General features: G+C 44.5%; 1 protein-coding gene across 2 annotated transcripts in view; it reads right to left on the bottom strand.

Annotated features, from left to right (window-relative positions):
• The window catches only part of PYROXD2 (pyridine nucleotide-disulphide oxidoreductase domain 2), a 165,269-nt gene that overhangs the window by 79,031 nt on the left and 67,142 nt on the right, over nt 1–19,096 (bottom strand). For both annotated transcript variants that reach the window (XM_073552820.1, XM_073552821.1), the window contains exons 5-7: nt 17,564–17,716; nt 7,950–8,103; nt 5,736–5,797 (exon numbers count right to left, since the gene is read on the bottom strand). In XM_073552820.1, the coding sequence (XP_073408921.1) occupies nt 5,736–5,797; nt 7,950–8,103; nt 17,564–17,716 (369 nt within the window). The remainder of the gene's footprint in view (nt 1–5,735; nt 5,798–7,949; nt 8,104–17,563; nt 17,717–19,096) is intronic.

Genomic DNA, 19,096 nt, shown 5'->3' with positions numbered 1-19,096 from the left:
TACCCATCATACATATCCTCCATCCGATAGTCCAGTGCCCATATACCCATCACACATCCTCCATCCCATAGTCCCGTGCCCATATACCCGTCATATATATCCTCCATCCCATAGTCCAGTGCCCATATACCCATCACACATCCTCCATCCCATAGTCAACCATTATGACATCAGAATGAGCGGCGTGGCTTGCAACCTATGATGACATCAGCGTCGCCATGGCAACCATTGTGACATCATAATGAGGGGCGGGGCTTGATACGCACACACTTTTTCCCCAGTTTGTAGATAGGGGCAAAATTGTTTGGTGAATTGGAACGCGCGGGGTTAAAATTTTGCCTCACAACATAGCTTAGGACACTCTCGGGGTCCAGACGTGTGACTGTGCCAAATTTTGTGGCTGTAGCTGCGACGGTGCGGATGCCTATCCCGGACATACACACACACACACACACACACACACACACATACACACATACATACATACAGTATACACTTTGAGCTTTATATATTAGATTTTTTGCTATTCTGGGTCTTTTGTTATTCCATATAAAGGAGTTTAATGAGGCTTGAAGGTTTGTGAGAGAGGAAGTTGGTATTTTTGAAGGCAGTGAGCGAAGTAGGTATAGGATTTTTGGGAAAATATACGACTTGACCATCATGATTCTTCCCCACCAAGAAAGCCCATCATCTCTAGATGTACGGAATTCATTAAAAAGCTTTTTAGTAAGCAGCTCTAAGTTTATTTTTATTAGAGAGTTTACGTTTTTGATGAATTTTAGGCCTAGATATGTCAGCCCATCAGTGGCCCACCCCCAAGGTGAGAGGCCCTCAATTTTCTCTTGGTCTGATCCTAGGTTACAGCCAAGTATTTTGGATTTTGAGTAGTTTATTTTAAAATAAGAGATTTTAGCAAAAGTCTGGATTAAGGTTTGTAAGGCAGAGATAGAGTTGCTTGGATCTGTGAGGGTAAGAGTAATATCGTCTGCATACAACGCTATTTTAAAATCTCTGTGGAAAGTTTTGATTCCCGAGATCTTTGTGCTGTTCCTGATTAGTTGGGCCAGAGGTTCAATAGCTAATGCAAAAAGCAATGGTGACAATGGGCAACCCTGTCTGGTCCCATTAGCTATATTAAACGTAGAGGAAAGATGAATGTTGGAATAAACCCTCGCACCAGGGCCGGAGTACAAAGCCATAATACCTTTCGTGATCTGAGAAGCCATTCCAAATTTTTTGAGAGTTGCTTTGAGATATGACCAATTAAGACGGTCGAACACTTTCTCAGCATCAAGAGAGATAACAATGGCCCTTAGTTTGTTCGAGGAAATAAGCTTAATTATGTTAATGAGTCTTCTCGTACCATCTATGGCTTCTCGTACCATTGTAAGGCTGAGCTGATTTCAGATTTGATGGTGGGGTTATGAAGCAGGGAGGAGTTGAATTTCCACATGAATTGGGGACCCTATTATCAGTTCTGCAGTTACTGGGGAATGATCTGAAATAGATTTATTAAGTATGGAGCTGGAGGAGAACCTTGGCAAGGAGAAGACATCTGTGAGTATCAGATCTATTCTAGATGCCGACTGATGGCCATCAGAAAAATGAGTAACTTCTCTAGATGTGATGTTCAAACAGCAGAATGAGTCGAATAGCTCGTGATTATAAATCCAGCTGTTCAAGGATTGTGTTTTTTGTCTGCTGGGAGAGGTGGAGTCTAGTACACCATCTGGCACCATATTAAAGTCCCCTAACAAAAGTAGGGTTCCTGATCGTAAGGTGTCTAATTTTTTCACTGGCTTATTCAGGAAGCTAATTTGTCTGATGGTGGGAACATAAGTATTTACTATTGTGAAGGTTTGGCTGTTCAATTTGCACAGGAGAATATGATAATGTCCTTTTTCGTCTTTTACTTCAGAAAGCAATTCAAAGGAAATTGAGTTACTAATCAGGGTTAAAACCCCAGCTTTCTTTTGTGGGCCTCAAGATTCAAATACAAATGGGAAATTTTTGAGATTTATAGAAGGATGGTTGTCTTTTTTGAACTTGGTTTCTTGAAGGCATACAACTTCAGGATGCATCCCGTTAATCTCCCTACCAATGGAAAATCTCTTCCAAGGGCTATTTAGCCCCCTGACATTGTATGAAACGAATTTTATTTTCATGTTACAAGAATGGCTGGGTTCGTATGAAGTGGGGTAGAGGAAATGCAGAAACCAGAGTGCACCTACCTTTGTAGAACTTAGTTGTCCAAAAACCTCAAACTATATACCTATTTGAAACCAAAAACAAAAGAGACACAAAAATAATAAGAACAAAATTGTCCTTCAGGAAGAGCTGATCCGGAAGGCTCTAATTCCTTAGTGGGGAAAGTTTGTGTATGGATCCCATTGGAGGCATCCCTTGGCATAACAACACTATTCCCAGAAGGAAAATAATCTCATGTGATATATGAGTCCATAAAGTAGTAGAGAAGTGAGAAAACCTGTGGAAAGAAGAATAATAAGCAGTACAGTACAATACATTGACCAAATAATCAAGAAGTGTAGAGAGGCCTTATAACAAGGTGAGTAAATATATTGGCCAGGTCTCTCCGTTGGATCATCCCTTCTCTGACGAGGGCCCAGGGTCTTGAGAGTTGGAGATTCTATGGCAGTCACGTATCCTGTAGTAGGACAGGAAATCTCTTCCTTCTTTAGGTGAGAATAGGACGGTCGTCTTTCCTTTGTAGATTATCAAAAGTTTAAGTGGAAAGCCCCATTTATAGGGGATATTATTTTCCCTCAAGGTGGAAGTGAGTGGCTTAAAAGACTTTCTTCCTTCAATCGTTTCCTTTGAAAGATCCGTAAATAGCTGAAGGTGAGCATAGGGTTCTGGAAAACCTCTCAGATCTTTAACCGATTGTTGAATTTTTTCCTTAATCTTGAAGAAGTGTACTCTTAAGATGGTATCTCTAGGTAGATCTTTATCGATATTCCGTGGTTCGGGAAGTCTGTGGATCCTATCTATGATGAGATCTTGGTCTGTAAGTGTCGGTAGTAATTTTTTGACGAAGTCTTCTAGTTTATCCGGTGAGAGAGATTCTTGTATTCCTCTTATTTTCAAGTTGTTTCGTCTGTTCCTGTCTTCTATATCCGCAACTTTAATTTTAAGTCTGTGAAATTCAGATTTGAGGTCATGGGTGTCTTTTGATAAATCATCAGTGTGTTCTTCCACTACAGTTAGCCGTTTTTCGTGGTTGTCTAACCTGCTGCTAAATTTATCCAAGGTGGACTGAAAAATTTTATTTTGGTTTTAAAATGATTGAGACATACTGGACGTGATTTTCTGGGCGAGAGTATCCATGTAAGAGTGTATGGATATAACATCCAGATTTTGGGAAGGAGAAGGATTGGTGTTATCCATCTTAAATTTTGACCTTTCCTGCGAAAAGTTTGGTGAATTATCTCCAGACTCAGGACTTGAAGCGTCGGCTGGCGATGTGAATTTTTCAGGCTTTACCAGGATTTTTCCTTTTTGATGAGAGAGATGTATCCATGATCTCTTTATGAGGAGATCTGGCCTTAAATGTGTTAACGATATCCAGTTGATCTTTAAAGTGAGGATTGTAAGAATCCTGAAATTTTTGTGCTTTTTGAGGAGTCGTATTAGACACTTTCGTTGATTTGGACACTGGAGTAGCCTTGTGACTCATCTTGTGCCCTTTTATGAATCCTGCCTTGCAGGGATTATATTAGAGAGAATTGATATTATTGGTGCTGTTTTTAACGATAAAAATATAGAAAATTCTTGTCTTCCTATGCCTTTTTATAAAAGGGACCGTGAGGAATGAGATACACCACAGAATCAGATGGCACTTTTAATATTGTATGATGCATATAGTAAAATCCTTTATTAACTGCGCGCCGATATAGACGCGCTCCCTGTGACTTTAAATGCAGCCGTGACAGGCGGCTAGTCTTCACACAGGGCTCAGTGACGTCAGTTCCCGCTCATAAAATATGCAACAGGGGAGCCGGCAGCTGATACACAGCACCGCTGAAGAAAGGCAGATCACCCCAGTGGAGCCGCACAGGAGCGGTGGGGAGCGGAGGTAACATAGAAATAGGCACAAATCACGGACTATTTTGTGTCCTTCCGCCTCACAGATCTGTTATGACAGGAAAATGGCGTACTTGAGATAGGACGTTGAGATGAAAGAGATCCCTCCGCAGCCATTATAGCTCCCGCAGCCTCGCACAAAGCAGGGGAATATAGCCAAATTAGGACACCCTGGGACTTCCAAAGGGTCTAAAACAGACAAAAAGATATTCCAAAAAAAAAATTAATGTCTTTTAACTATGCAACGAGAGAAATCCTGTCAGATTTGGCACAGGGTGGGGACTATTTTGTATCCTTCCGCCAATCAGCTGGTATATGACAGGATTTTTGTAAAAAAATATCTCCAAAAGACAATAAAAATCTTTAAAATATGGTAGACAAGCGTGGATATACTTTTTCTGAGGACAAGGACAGCCGGTGGGTAATGGAGGGAGCAGTGAAAGGATTTTTTCACTCAAAGTTCAAAATGGTGTCACCTTGCAGTAAAATGGCGGGAAAAGGCTTCAGATTTCAAAAATATCTTTTTTAATGTCCAAAGCTCAGACAAAGGGTATTAGAATGTACCTCTGAGTAATGAGAAAACAATCCTTCCGTGGGTTATCGAAGAGAGCAATTTTCTTTTGCTTTATTTGTCGCTTTAGGAGATGTCTCCTCAGAGATCCTGAGCCGTGCGTGTTACACCATCGCCAGCTCAGGCCACGCCCCCACTAGGAGCGTATTTGGCCAAGAAGATATGATTTCTATCAGTGCTGGACAATCAGTTCCTATATAAATGAGATCTTCTTGGCCAAATAAACTCCTGGTGCAAAACTGGCTGGAGGACTGGCCGTTTTTTTTTCTCAAAACAAAAAATGTCATCGGGATCACGGGGCACAAGCTGCCGGATCTTCCAACTTTTAAAGACGAGGAGGGACATATATTGTCATTTTTCAGCTATTTAATACCCTTAGTGTTCTCATCCACAAACTGTACAGAAAAGACTGCATACAAAATATACACTCCTATATTATTGACTTGAATATGGGCTGCTTTGATTTGTGTGCCAGGGATGATTTTCAGACCGGCCCTGGCCGCAAGTGAGTATTCCAACATGATAACGACCCCAAACACACCTCCAAGAAGACCACTGCCTTGCTAAAGAAACTAAGGGTGGAAGTGCAGGACCGGCCAACCATGTCTCCACACCTAAACCCTACTGAGCATCTGTGGGGCATCCTCAGACGGAAGGTGGAGGAGTGCAAGGTCTCTAACATCCACTAGCTCCATGATATCGTCATGGAGGAGTGGAAGAGGTTTCCAGTGGCCACCGGTGAAGCTCCAGTGACCTCCATGCCCAAGAATGTTAAGTCAATGCTGCAAATTAATGGTGGCCACATAAAATATTGACACTTTGGACATTTTCACTTATGGGTGTATTCACTTTTGTTTAGGCAATAATGGCTGTGTGTTGAGTTATTTAGAGGGCACAAAATTTACACTGTTCTACAAGCCGTGCACTGACTACTGTCCATGGTATCAATGTGTCAGATCTCCAGTGTTGTCCCATGAAAAGATATAATAACATATTTACAAAAAATGTGAAGGGTGTACTCACTTCTGTATAAAACTCAGCATATACATTTCAGTTTGCTTACCTTGGATATTGGAGCTGTAAGGACTTCGTAATACTTCGGAAGTTGGCTCCCCAGAGTAATTCCTACCGTAGGTGAGTACAATAAGTAATAGTTAATTAATCTACGTATATATCACCTCTGTGATTGTCATTTACCAATGGTGTACAACTACTGCGCTAGCCTGAAAATCAATAGCTAATATCAAATTTTGGGATTGTCTGCCATATACAAGATAAAGGGACTAATACCCATGCAGAAGCCAATGCCGCACATACCCGTTGCTGATATTTACCAATGTTTGAAAAGCGACAAATGAAGCTGTGATTTATTTTACCATATGACCCATTAATTTATATAGGGCTCGCACCCCACATCTTACTGCATTTCAATTATAGCCATTGTGTATGACCCCCTCATCATGCCCATAAATGAATATAGACCCCTGAACCAACCCTAAGACCTATGCAGAACCCAGACTAGACCCTCTACTAACACAGACCCCTAGTCCAACAATCTGAACTAATACAGACGCAGACCAGACCCTTTAAACCCCAAACAATCCTGTAAACAAATACAAAACCTAAAATCAAATCCCCCAAACTAATAGTCTCCCTGCAACCTAAACCCTGTAATCTAATAAGGACCCAAGACCAGACCCTGTAAACTAATACAGACCACAGACTTTCTAAACTAATACAGACCCCAGATTCTCTAAACTAATATAGACCAGATCCTGTAAACTCTTACTCCAGACCAGACCTTCTAAACTAATACAGACACACCCCCAAACAAGACCCTACACACTAATACAGATTCCAGACCAGGCCCTCTAAATTAATACAAACCCCAGACCAAACCCTCTAAACTAATCCAGAGCTCCAAACTAGACCTTCTAAACTAATAAAGACTCATAGACCAGACCTGCAAATCGATACAAACCTTTACTAATACAGACCCCAGAACAGACCCTTTAAACCATATGTGTCAAACTCTGGCCCATGGGCCAAATCTGTCCCTCAGGGTGATTATATATGGCCCATTAGGCCATATGGAAGACTATGTGGGGCCCATTATACTGTATGGGGATCACAGATGGGGGATAATACTGTGTTGGGGTCGCCATACTTTGCCAGGGGAGTTGACATGGGGGAGCACAATAGGGTCATCATACCATGTGTGTGGAGTGTACTGTGGAGGAATTCACTCTGGGCGTATCATACTGTGTTTGGAGGGCACTTTTATTGGCATAATACTTTATGGGGATATTGAAAGGGCAATATAGGGGCTTCAATAGGAGGAAAATTACTTCTTAAGGGCTGCAAAGTTATGAGATATCCTCTCCTGTGACCCCACCAAATATTAAGGGGTTTTTTTGGAGTGGGGTGGGACCCAATTGTAACTTCTGCTATGGGACCTCATGATTTCTTTGTACGCCCCTCCAAGCGAGGAAATACCCAAAGCTCCGGTCATGTGGTCTGTCTCTTAAGATTTATTAATTAAAATGTACTTTGTTTGTGGGACGACCCCATTATGTTTGTATCCATATTAGACAATATGGAAAAACTTCCTCAATTGTACACATTTAGTTTTTTATAAATATGGTAAGTTAGCCCGTGACCAAGTTTTTCATTTTGGCCCTCTGTGTATTTGAGTTTTACATCCCTGCTCTAAGGTAATAGACCCCTGAAATAATCCAGCACCAGGACCAAACCTGTAAAGGAATAGGCCATTTAAATAAATAAACAGACCCCAGACTAGATAACCTACAGTAATAGAGGCCACAGACTATAACCCCTAAAAGAATACAAATCCCAGACTCCCTAATGTAACAGATACCTCTCCAGACCCCTATTAACAAACAGAAAGCCTAAAATAGAAGACCCCTCAAAAATACCAACCCCAGACCAGTGCATATGGTCCCCTGACCAGGCTTAAAAATTAATACAGCACCCAAACAAAACCCTTAAAGGAACAGCCCCAAGTCCAAACGTCGTTAGTAAATAGACAGCCTAACATAGACAACAGCTAGAAATACCGACCCCAGGTAAGACCACAAACCCTAAACAAATGCAGACGTGTAAAATAATATAATCCCCAGATGAGTCCACCTAAATAAATCCAGACCCCACAGTAGCTTTTGTTTTACCCCGAAGTTTATACAAGAATGAAGAGAGGCAAGTACATTTTAAACAGGGTACATTGCAGATTTCTTCCATTGTCAATGTTGCTACACACCTGCTTTTACTAATGGACGGAGGGTCTTAATGGACTTCAGTCTTGTCGTCAGAGACCCCTGAGCTAAGGCTGCAGTGTCTACAGGGGGTGCATCAAGAAGAGGGTCTATAGCTGCCACGAGACGATTCATGAAATCCTCATATTTTGGATAAGCCTAAATAAAAAGATAAAAGAGATTATTTACCTATTAGGATCCCCATCGATATACTGTATATGCCCTATAGATGAATGAAAAAAGCAAATGTGGCGCCCCTGAGGCTCAGTCGCCACAGAGGTACTGCATCTCCTCCTGAGGTGTGGTATCCACCATCCAGATAAGGTGGAGACTCCCAACCACACTCCAACACCTGCACCCCACACCACAAAGTAGTGTAGCAAAGCACCTTTGGCGGCTCCCTGCTTGGAGTGTAGCAAAGCACCCATTGGTTGCTCCCTGCTTGGAACACGAAACGTGCTGGGAGGTGGGTGGAGTTAGTTTACATTACAAGGAGCGGGAAGAGTTTAGGATTAGAGTTCAGTTGATTAGAGCACTGGAGAGAAGAAGATCCCCGGAGAGAGGGATAGATGGATGGAAGTGCTGCAGCAGATCCCAGTGACCTGGGTCTACTGGCACGGGAAAGGAAGAGAGAGAGCAACATAGACTGAAAGCCTGATTCTCCATAGAAAGAAAGGATTAGTACGGAATGTGAGGAGTAAAAGAGAACAGAGGACGTGGGTTAGAGGAGAACCCTTCCTAGAAGTTCTAAGCGCAAGGACGGGGCCCGGTCCCCAAGGTTGTATGGATACTAATGGTCCTGCAGCAGACACCGGAGGAATAGAAGTAGTGACCACTTTATTCCCACACAAGACTTGGGGGCACAACAGCAACTGGATAGTGAGCCGGGACTTAGTAGCAAGGAGTCCCCGAAGCAGGCTACAGCTGTCTGCCGTACAAGTAGAGTTCATAGGAACATTGGACAGGAGGAACTCCAGTGTAACTCCGTACTAGGAGTACTTCATCTAAAGGCGCTATAGAGGAGACGTTCAGAAAGGCACATGTTGGCAGAGTGTTGGAAAGGAGTATTCCATCTGGCCTGGAGGTTGACTGAGTCCCTGACCTGAAGGACATGGCACGGAGGCAGGCACCTGTTTGCACAACAGACTGTGAGTAAAGCTTTGGAACTGCATGCTCTGGTGTCCTCCACTTATTCCTGCGCCAACACACCCGGCACTGCTACATCTTGGTGCTCGATATTGCCTCACCTACGCCTTCCCTTGGCCTGTACATCTACACTGCCCTGGGACTACAGCTCCACCTGTGGGGAGCTATAACATCTTTGCTGCGCCATACCATCAGTCCCAGAGGATCTGCATGCAGCGTCGGCTTAACACCTCCCTTGCCGAACACCACAGGTGGCGTCACAAACTATTCATTTCCACTACATTTCACCACTCAAACTCCTTTTTACTTGGGCGCCCAGGGCCACGGACCGGGTCACCGCTGCTGTGACATTCCCATCTGAGAGATCGGCCCGATACCGAGTACCCCACAGCCCTGGAAGGGCGACCCACAAACAACTACTTTCCTTAATCATAATTAACAGACTTAAAACAACACATCTTACATAGGTGGGTAGGTGCTTTTGCTCCCAATAAAAATAGCACCTTTTTGCAGAGATCTGATGCTGGGACTGCTGTATATACATCACTGGAGATGCTGGGACTGCTGTATATACATCACAGGAGAGGCTAAGACTGCTTTATATACATCACAGGAGACGCTGGAACTGCTGCATATACATAACAGGAGACGCTGAGAGTGCTGTATATACATCACAGGTGTTGCAAGGAGTGGTGTACACACATCACAGAAGACGCTGAGACTGCTATATATACATCACAGGAGATGCTGAGACTGCTGTATATACATCACAGGAGACACTGGGAGTGCAGTATATACATCACTATACATCACAGGAGACGCTGGGACTGCTGTACATACATCACAGGAGATGCTGGGACTGCTGTATATACATCACATAGGAGACACCAAGACTGCTTTATACATCATATATATGCTGGGACTGCTGCTGGGAGGCTCTTTAGTTATACCTGACATGGTGAAGCCATCCTGTCCTGGCCGCCATATCACCTGATGAGTCCTGATGGGATGAAACGCGTTGGGAAGCGGTCCCTTTTTGGAATGACATAATGTTTCCTACTAGTGTTGAGCGATACCTTCCGATATCGGGAAATATCAGATCAGATTGGATCGGACCGATACCCCCAAAATATCGGATATCGTCGATTCCGATACAGGAAACCAATGCAAGTCAATGGGACACATATTTCGGAATGAAAATAAACCCCTTACTTTCCTTGTAGGTTAATTCTACATGAAGGAAAACAACTAAGAATAATGTAGAATGTATTGGGGAGGTGGAGGAGATATTAAAGGCATAGAGGTTTAGCCCAATCAAATGGAATAGCAGGAATTAATTTTTTTTTTAAGACGTTCGGAGTTACAAAGATATTGACTATGTTAAACTTTTTTATATTTTGTCAGATATTTATGTTTCACTACTTCCATGCTCTTCACCTTCTTTTTTACTTTTCCCACACTTTCTCCTTCATCATCCTCTTCAGGGTCATCTTCTTGGTCTTCTTCGGGGTGGTCTTCAGGGTCATCGTCTCCAGGGTCGTCGTTTTCGGGGTCGTCGTCTTCTTCGGGGTGGTCTTCAGGGTCGTCGTCTTTAGGGTCATCGTCAGGGAGATCCAGAGTGATTACCAAAAACCATTTCAAAAAGCTTGAACTTGGAAATGTAGCAGAAGGTACAAGAAGGCTGAGGAACTGCTGAGAACCAGCTGACGGTACTGGAACCTGGATGGGTAGCCGAAGGTACAAGAGCCAATGGAACTACCGAGGACCAGCTGATGGTACTGGAACCCTGTTACTAAGCAGGAGGTACCTGTGCCAGAAAGCACTACCAAGGACCAGCAGACGTTGGTGGAACTCGGATACCGAGAAGGAGGCTCCTAAGCCAAAAGCTCTGCCTGGAACCAGCTGACGTTACTGGAACCCAGGGGGACATATTCAAGATTGTCTTCCAAAGAACCAGCTAGGTACTGGAACTCAGATAGGCAGCAGAAGGTACACATGAAAAAAAAAAGTTGCAAGGCCGCGAGCCAGCCGGAGTTACCGAAACCCACAGTCCTACAGGGGGAGCTTGTCCTATTGGCACTACGGAACCAGTCTTCATTGCCAGATCCCGCAGCCCACATAGGAAGCACCTAAACTGCAGGCACCATAGAGTCGGCTAACCCGACCGCAACACGACAGTTCAACGTATTGGAGGCAAAGTGACGTTGACAATACCCGGAAACAGCTGGCGTGCTGGAACCAGGCTGGGCAGGAGGGAGTACCTGTGCCAAAGACACTTCTGAGCAGCAACTGGCGGTGTTGGAGCCCAGGGATTACAGCAGAAACAGAGTGTAGCCAGAGGCCTAATTGGAGCAAGTTTAATATCTATAGTAGTGTGAATGTGGACAGAGCAGGAGAAATTGCCGGACACACAGCAGGGGATCAGCTGATGTTACTGAACCCCAATAACACTGGAGCATGTGTTGACTGTGCAAACAGCACTTCTGCGCAGCAACTGGCGGTGTTGGAGCCCAGGGTAAATAATAGAACCAGAGTGGAGGCAGCGGCCTAATTGGAGCAAGTTTAATATCTGTAGTAGTGTGAATGTGGACAGAGCAGGAGAAATTGCCGGACACACAGCAGGGGGATCAGCTGACGTTAGTGAACCCCAATAACACTGGAGCATGTGGTGACTGTGCAAACAGCACTTCTGAGCAGCAACTGGCGGTGTTGGAGCCCAGGGATTACAGTTCAGGTGGTAGAAACATGAACACAACAGGAGACCTGGATACTGTTGCCAACCAATTATTTAATCTGGAAGAGGACTGGCAAATTCCTGCGAGATCCAGGCCTTGTTCATTTTCAGAAAAGTAAGCCGTTCAACGTTATCGGAGGATAGTCGCATGCGACGGTCTGTTAGTACACCACCTGCGACACTAAAGACGCGTTCCGATAATACACTAGCAACAGGGCAAGCCAGCACCTCCAATGCATACTGGCTAAGCTCTGGCCATGTATCCAGCTTAGAGACCCAAAACTTGAAGGGGGAAGAGCCGTGTGGGAGAACACTGAGAGGGCAAGATATGTAGTCTGTCACCATCTGACGGAAACGTTGCCTCCTGCTGACTGGAGCCGTCTGTGATGGTGTAGACATTTGTGGCGGGGACACAAAACTTTGCTACATTTGGGCCATACTGGTCTTGCCTTGTGCTGAAGCGCTGCTTCTGCTCCCTCTTTGTGCAGAGCTTCCTCCAGTGCCTCGACGCACTGAGCTGCTTTGTAAAGCACTAGCAGCACTGCTCTCGGGTGGAATGGAAAACATGATGGAATGCACCAGTGTGTCTTGGTACTCCTGCATTTTACGCTCCCGGCTCAACGGTGTTATGAGGCTTTGTAAGTTGTCCCGGTAGCGAGGATCTAGGAGGGTGTAGACCCAATAATCAGCCGTGTTGAGAATGTGGGCGATGCGACGGTCGTTTCTCAGGCACTGCAGCATGAAATCAACCATGTGCTGCAGACTGCCAAAAGGCCAAGAAACGCTGTCCCCTGCTTGAGGCGTCATCTCTGCCTGCTCTGCATCACCCCACCCTCGCTCTACATACTGACTACTAGAGCATTGTGTACCTCCCTCCTCTGGACAGATGTCTTCCTCCTCCATTGACTCCTCCTCATTCTCCTCACAAAGTGTCCCCTGCCTAGGCCTTTGTGAGGAACCACGTTGCGCAGACTGTCCAGAAGCAGATGGCATTTGTGACTCCTCATCCTCCACCTCTTCCACAACCTCGTCCCTTAGTGCTTGCAGTGTTTTTTCAGGCAAGCAGATAAGGGGGATAGTCATGCTGACAAGTGCATCATCTGCACTCGCCATCCGCGTGGAATCATCGAAGGCACGCCAAACGTGGCAGATGTCCTTCATAGAGGCCCACTCAGTGGTGGTGAAGTGTGAACGGCGCGCAGTGCGACTTGTTTGCGCCTGATGCAGCTGGTACTCCATTGCTGCTGCCTGCTGCTCAAACAACCTCTCCAACATATGTAACGTTGAATTCCACCTGGTGGGTAGGTCACATATGATGCGATGTTCCGGAAGGCGGAATCGGCGCTGCAGAGCTGCAATGCGCGATCTTGCCATGCTGGAACGCCGCAATTGAGTGCACTCTATGCGGACCTTGTGCAGCAGTGCATCAAGATCCGGATAGTCCCTCAAAAAACTCTGCACGACCAAGTTGAGCACATGTGCCAGACATGGGATGTGAGTGAGGTTGCCTAGGCCCAGAGCTGCCACCAGATTTCGGCCATTGTCACACACTACCATGCCTGGCTGGAGATTCGCTGGCACAAACCACACGTCGCTCTCCTGCTTGATGGCATTCCAGAGCTCCTGCGCTGTGTGGCTTCGATTCCCCTAAGAAATTCATTTCAATACGGCCTGTTGATGTTTGGCCACGCCTGTGCTCATATCGGTCGTAACAGGTAAGCGATCACGGGTCCATGTGGAGGTAGACTGTGTCGGCTCCTGCAGCGCTGATTCAGAGGAACTGGAGTATGAGGAGGAGTCAATGTGTACATACTGGATTCCTGCAATCCTTGGAGTTGGCAGAACATGTACAGCGCCACTCTCAAGATCTGTACCCGGCTCCACAACATTTACCCAATGGGCAGTGAGGGAAAGATATCGTCCCTGTCCATGGTTACTGGTCCACGTATCGGTGGTCAGGTGGACATTGCTACTGATGGCGTTTAGTAGCGCATGTTTAATTTTTCCCTCCACATGCTTTTGCATGGCAGGGACGGCTTGCCTGCTGAAATAAAAGTGGCTGGGCACGTTGTATTGTGGGACTGCCAATGCCATGAAGTTACGAAAGGTGTCAGTCTTCACCAGCCTGAATGAGAGCATTTCAAGGGACAGTAGTTTTGCAATGCCAGCATTCAGAGCCTGTGCTCAGCGGTGGTTTGTCGAGAATGGGCGCCTTTTCTCCCATGCCTGTGCTACCGATGGCTGTAGACTGGCCTGGGAGTGTGAGGATGACAGGGAACGTGGTGCTGTGGGTGGAATGAAACTGTGTCTCTGTACAACAGTGCCAGAGGTTCTTCCATGGTGATCCTGTGAGGAAGCCGAACCAGCTGTGTGTGAGCTGGAGGAAGAGGCTACAACACAAGCTGAAGAGGTGGTAGGTGGCGCTGTAATTTGGCCTAGGTCTTCAGTGTGTCTTTGTAACTCCACCACGTGCTTGGTCCGCACATGTTTCCACATATTTGTGGTATTGACACTTTTCACTCTTTTCACTTTTTGATTACACAGCGTGCATTTGACAAAGCAAATGTCATCTGCAACTGTGTCAAAAAAGGACCAGGCACTGCAAGTCTTGAGAGCGCCCGTTTTGGTTTTGGAAGAGGCATGCTCCTAATGGGTGCCGAAGTGGAGGCTACAGGCAACCGAGTCTGCCCCCTCCCTCTCCCTCCTTTTTTGGCCGTTCAGGGAATCTCTTCCTCAGAGCTGCTCCCACCACCTTCCTGTACCTCTCACGCCATGATGGGTCAAGGACCTCACCATCTACACTACCCTCTGCAAACGACTGCTTCTCCTGGGTAGTCTCGACAGCACAGTACGCACCAGAAAGTGGCACCTGAGTCTCATCATCAGATGCGACTGAGGTGTGCTGACCATAGGCACTGGCCCACCCGCCTCTTCAGATTCAGAGAGACAAAACTGTTGCGCATCACTGCATACTACCTCTTCTTCAAATTCTCGAATGCTGCTTTGCTGGCCCCCTCTTTCCAAGCCAACAGATTCAAAGAACAGAAGTAGAGATGGCTCCTGTCCAGGGCTCTCTGACTGCCTGGGCAATTTGGCAGGTGGTGAAGAGACAGATGGGTGCTCTTCAGTGCTCTGGACCCGAGAGGATCTGGAACTAATTGAAGTCGATGCGTTAGCTGCCATCCATCCGACAACGGCTTCAATTTGTTTGTCCCGCAGCAGTGGGGCACGGTGAGCTCCTACAAAGCTGCGCATAAAGGACTGTTCCCTGGGAAAACTGGGGGATGCTGAGTCACTGGTGCCCGCAGCAGGCACAGAATCCCCACGTCCTCTCCCTGCAGAAACTCCACACCCAAGATCACGTGCCTTACTCCCTGCCTTCTTCATCTTGGTAGACTGATAAAGATAGGCAGAAAAGTACTAAGGCCTTAGTGTGCTTATTCCTGAACAGCTGCTAATAGGTATAAGAAACACTAATTTTATAAAGTGTGGACTAGACTTTAATATGAGCTAATGTGGCTTACACAACTGTCAAGTGGAGTGTTTGGTGAACTTTATTAACTTTTTTTTTCACAAAAAGACACTGGATGTGCCCCAAGATGTAAAACCGATAGTATCACAAACTTTTTGTAGCTATTACAATGCAGGAAGGTAACCTACAACGCTATAGATGAGGCTCCAAAAAATAGGCTAATACTAATCTGGCTGCGGCTGCAGGGCACAAGCCAGCAGAAAGGCTCCTCTATCTACACCTATATAGTGTTTGCAAATATTCTAGCTGGACACGGATGGAACCACACTAATAGGAGAAATCTGGAAAAATGAGCAGCAATAATGCAAAAAAGGACAATGACGCTCGCTGAGTGGACTACAACCGGAGGTGACTGCAGAACACACTACAGCGTGAGCTGCACTCACACACAGAGACTTCGCAGACAGCCGTGATCAGCGCTGCAAGGCAAAAGAAAGCTTCAGTGGTTGATAAAGTAGCCTGGGTAAAGCACAATATAGCAAATCGCTAGCTCACACTGTCCCTCAGAACAGCAGCGTCCTATCCCTAACTGAATTCACAGCAGAGTGAACCCAAAATGGCGGCGGCGGCTTTTATAGTGCATCATGACATCATTTCAGCAGCCAATCACAGCCATGCCAGTAGTTACATGCCTAACATGCTCTAACAGGATGTGCCCACACTTCTTAGGATCCTCATTGGCTGAATAAAATCAAACTGGCTCATTGCATTATGGGAACTTCCGATTCCGGTATTCGATATACTAAAAGTATCGGAACTCAGTATCGGAATTCCGATACCGCGAATAACGGCCGATACCCGATATTGCAGTATCGGAATGCTCAACACTATTTCCTACTCCTGACATGGACGCTTTTTTCAGTGACTTAGTGCCTTCAGCTCCATATGAGGTTCTTTGAACAAATGCCTGAGGTCCTATCATCAACCAGAATCGGGTGAGACCATTCTATTTTTAATTATATGGATCTCTATTATATTTTGGGGGCATAATTGGCAATGAGTCAGTGGTACTGGCATGGTTATATGCTTCTTATACCTCACTAGATCTATTTTACTACACCACCAATGGTACTGGTATTGGTAGTTTAGGACAGACAGTTGGTTCCCTGACTGAGCAGATTTAGGTTCTTGCTGCTCTTTGAGGGTTCCGATTTTTATGTTTGTTGTGTCTATGAATTTTAAAATTTATTATTAAATGTTATGTTTAAAATGCCCTATTTTGCTTTCTACTTCACTTGCTTCAATAGTCTACATAGGAGACATGAAGCTGTGATACTCCGATCGCTTGTGCTACATGTCACAGGCTTCAGTGATTGGCATTCATAGGAGATCTGCAATGAGAAGCAAGTGGGTCTTGCAGACCCCCCCTTGTCATCACGCCAATCCATCTATGGCCTGCGATCATGTGACAGGGACGCCGATGGCCGGCGTATGTGACGTGCATCTGGTTTGCATAGGTTAAATGCCGCTGTCAGAGAATGACAGTGGCATGTAGCCATGGGTTGGATCGTCATTCCACCCACGGTTGTTAGAGGCACATGACAGATGATCAAATCAGCTGTTGTGTGCTGGGAATGATGCGGGCTCCGGCAATGGGAGGTACACGACCTATGACGTATCTATACGTCATAGGTCATGAAGGGGATATGATAAAAAAGACCTGGCAATAAGATTCCCCAGATCAGTATGAGTACGCAGATACTAAGCATGTATAGTATTTTTTTAGTATTTAAGTTGTGAAAAAAATTTGAAAAATTTGTAAAAACAAAAATTTTTGCTTTTGTCCCTATTTTCAGAGACCCGTTAAGTTTTCATTTTTCAGGATATGGGGATATGTGTGAGAGCTTATTTTTTGCGCCCTGAGCTGACATTTTTGCTGTTACTATTTTGGGGTTGATGTTTTGATCGCCTCTCATAGCATTTTTAATATTTTATATTTAATGGGGTGTGAAGGATACAAATTGGGTTTGATGGGCCTCATTGACTTGTTGCCCCGATAAACTATGCAGTCGGTCTGAGAGCCATTGTAACTTCTTCCATTATTTGAATGGCAAGAATAGCGCTATATACTGGGATATTCTTGCTATAAAATATGACAGAATCGTCAGCGGTGGTATCAAAACCCTTGAAGTGAACATACGTTGAGGTTGATTGTCTTTTTTCTGATGACGCACTATGGTGACCCCCTAATTGTGAATGGGACCTACCTTTGCATCTTTCTCCGAGAATTGAGCAATCTGCCTTTGGTTCTCAGCCATATCTGCCCCAAGAAGAAGAGACCTCGGAGGACGTCCGCTCACATTTTCTAATAGTGGAGTGAATGAATGGGGGTCTCTAAAATAAATTTTCAACCCATGTCTCTAGAATACAGAAAGAACAGGAAATAAAGTTGGAAAATGTGATAATAATGGAAACCCTACAAAAATGTCATCATTCATCAGAGCTTGGAAACAACCAAAATCTGAAACCTGAACGTCCTCACAGAGGAGGGATGGCTACAAAGGTATCATGTCTCACTAATCTTCCTAGAGCGAAACCTGCGGCAGATAACATAAATCAGCCAAAAGTCCACATTGTTTAGCATCTAGAAGACAAAGACTGCATGCAACTATAGCAAAATGTCAGATGTGAAAACTCCCTGGGCTGTATGGATTTGGAAGATTCTGAATGTAAAGGAGAATTCACCTGGCAGAGAACAACGAAGATATATTGAATACAGCGAGAAATTAATGTACAGATTATTGAGAATTTGTGGAATTTCATATTACAATGATCAATCGCTATTGACAAAGCAGAACACTCCTGAGGTCATGGAGACGCTCCCAGATTTAATCTCAATAAAAGCAATATTATTAGTGTTCTTGATTTATATATATCATTATATATCCTGTAGTCAATTCTGTACTAAAATGAGGACACATAAGTTACACGGGCTGTAACCTGCACAATCAGTGATGCTTACTGCACCCAATGTAAACTCCTTCCCTTTAACTTATTAACGCACAGGATCAATGGACCGTTATTTCACTGCGTGCATTATTCCTGTACTGTTACATCACTGTGTTTATTAGCCATGTATTTAGACATCATTGTCTTTTTATATTACTGTCATGTGACATCACTGTGTTTATTATCCATGAACTGTGACATCCCTGTGTTTATTACGTGTTATTAGTTATTAACTGTAAAAAAGAAAAGATATATATCTTTGTACCATGTTAGCCAGTAGATAGAAGATTATTTAGAATTGAGAGTCCTCAGTAGTTGATACCTTTTAATGGCTAACTGAAAAGATGGTAACAAATTGCAAGCTTTCGAGACTACACAGGTATCTTCATCAGGCTAGACTAATACAACATCTGAAGAATCACATATTTATACATAAGACAGCACATAAATAACTCAATAGATAAGACAAGTGATGTGAAGCGGAATAGTCATTGTGGGAGAGAGATAAGCATAAATATTGGAGCAGTTCATAGATAAGCAGTGTGAAGGTTTTATTCCCCTCTGATTGGGGTCTGGTTCTGTGTTGTGATGACCCCAGAAGGTCTGAGGAGCAAATTCCTTAATTGATGTAAAAAGACATAAATCCATGCGACACATTAATACCTGCTGAATGTGTCAAAAGTTTTCATAAATTTGTACTCAGAGATTCTTCTCTCTCTCTGAGACTTGAAGTTACCTTTTAATACAAGTAATTTAATGTCCATCATGCTATGACCGGGGATACAAAAATG

The sequence above is a fragment of the Dendrobates tinctorius genome, unplaced genomic scaffold (genome assembly GCF_039654945.1).
Source record: "Dendrobates tinctorius isolate UK_male_01 unplaced genomic scaffold, ASM3965494v1 ptg000196l, whole genome shotgun sequence".
Lineage (NCBI taxonomy): Eukaryota > Metazoa > Chordata > Amphibia > Anura > Dendrobatidae > Dendrobates > Dendrobates tinctorius.
The sequence above is the reverse complement of the archived record's forward strand: the minus strand, read 5'-3'. Positions and strand labels throughout refer to the sequence as shown.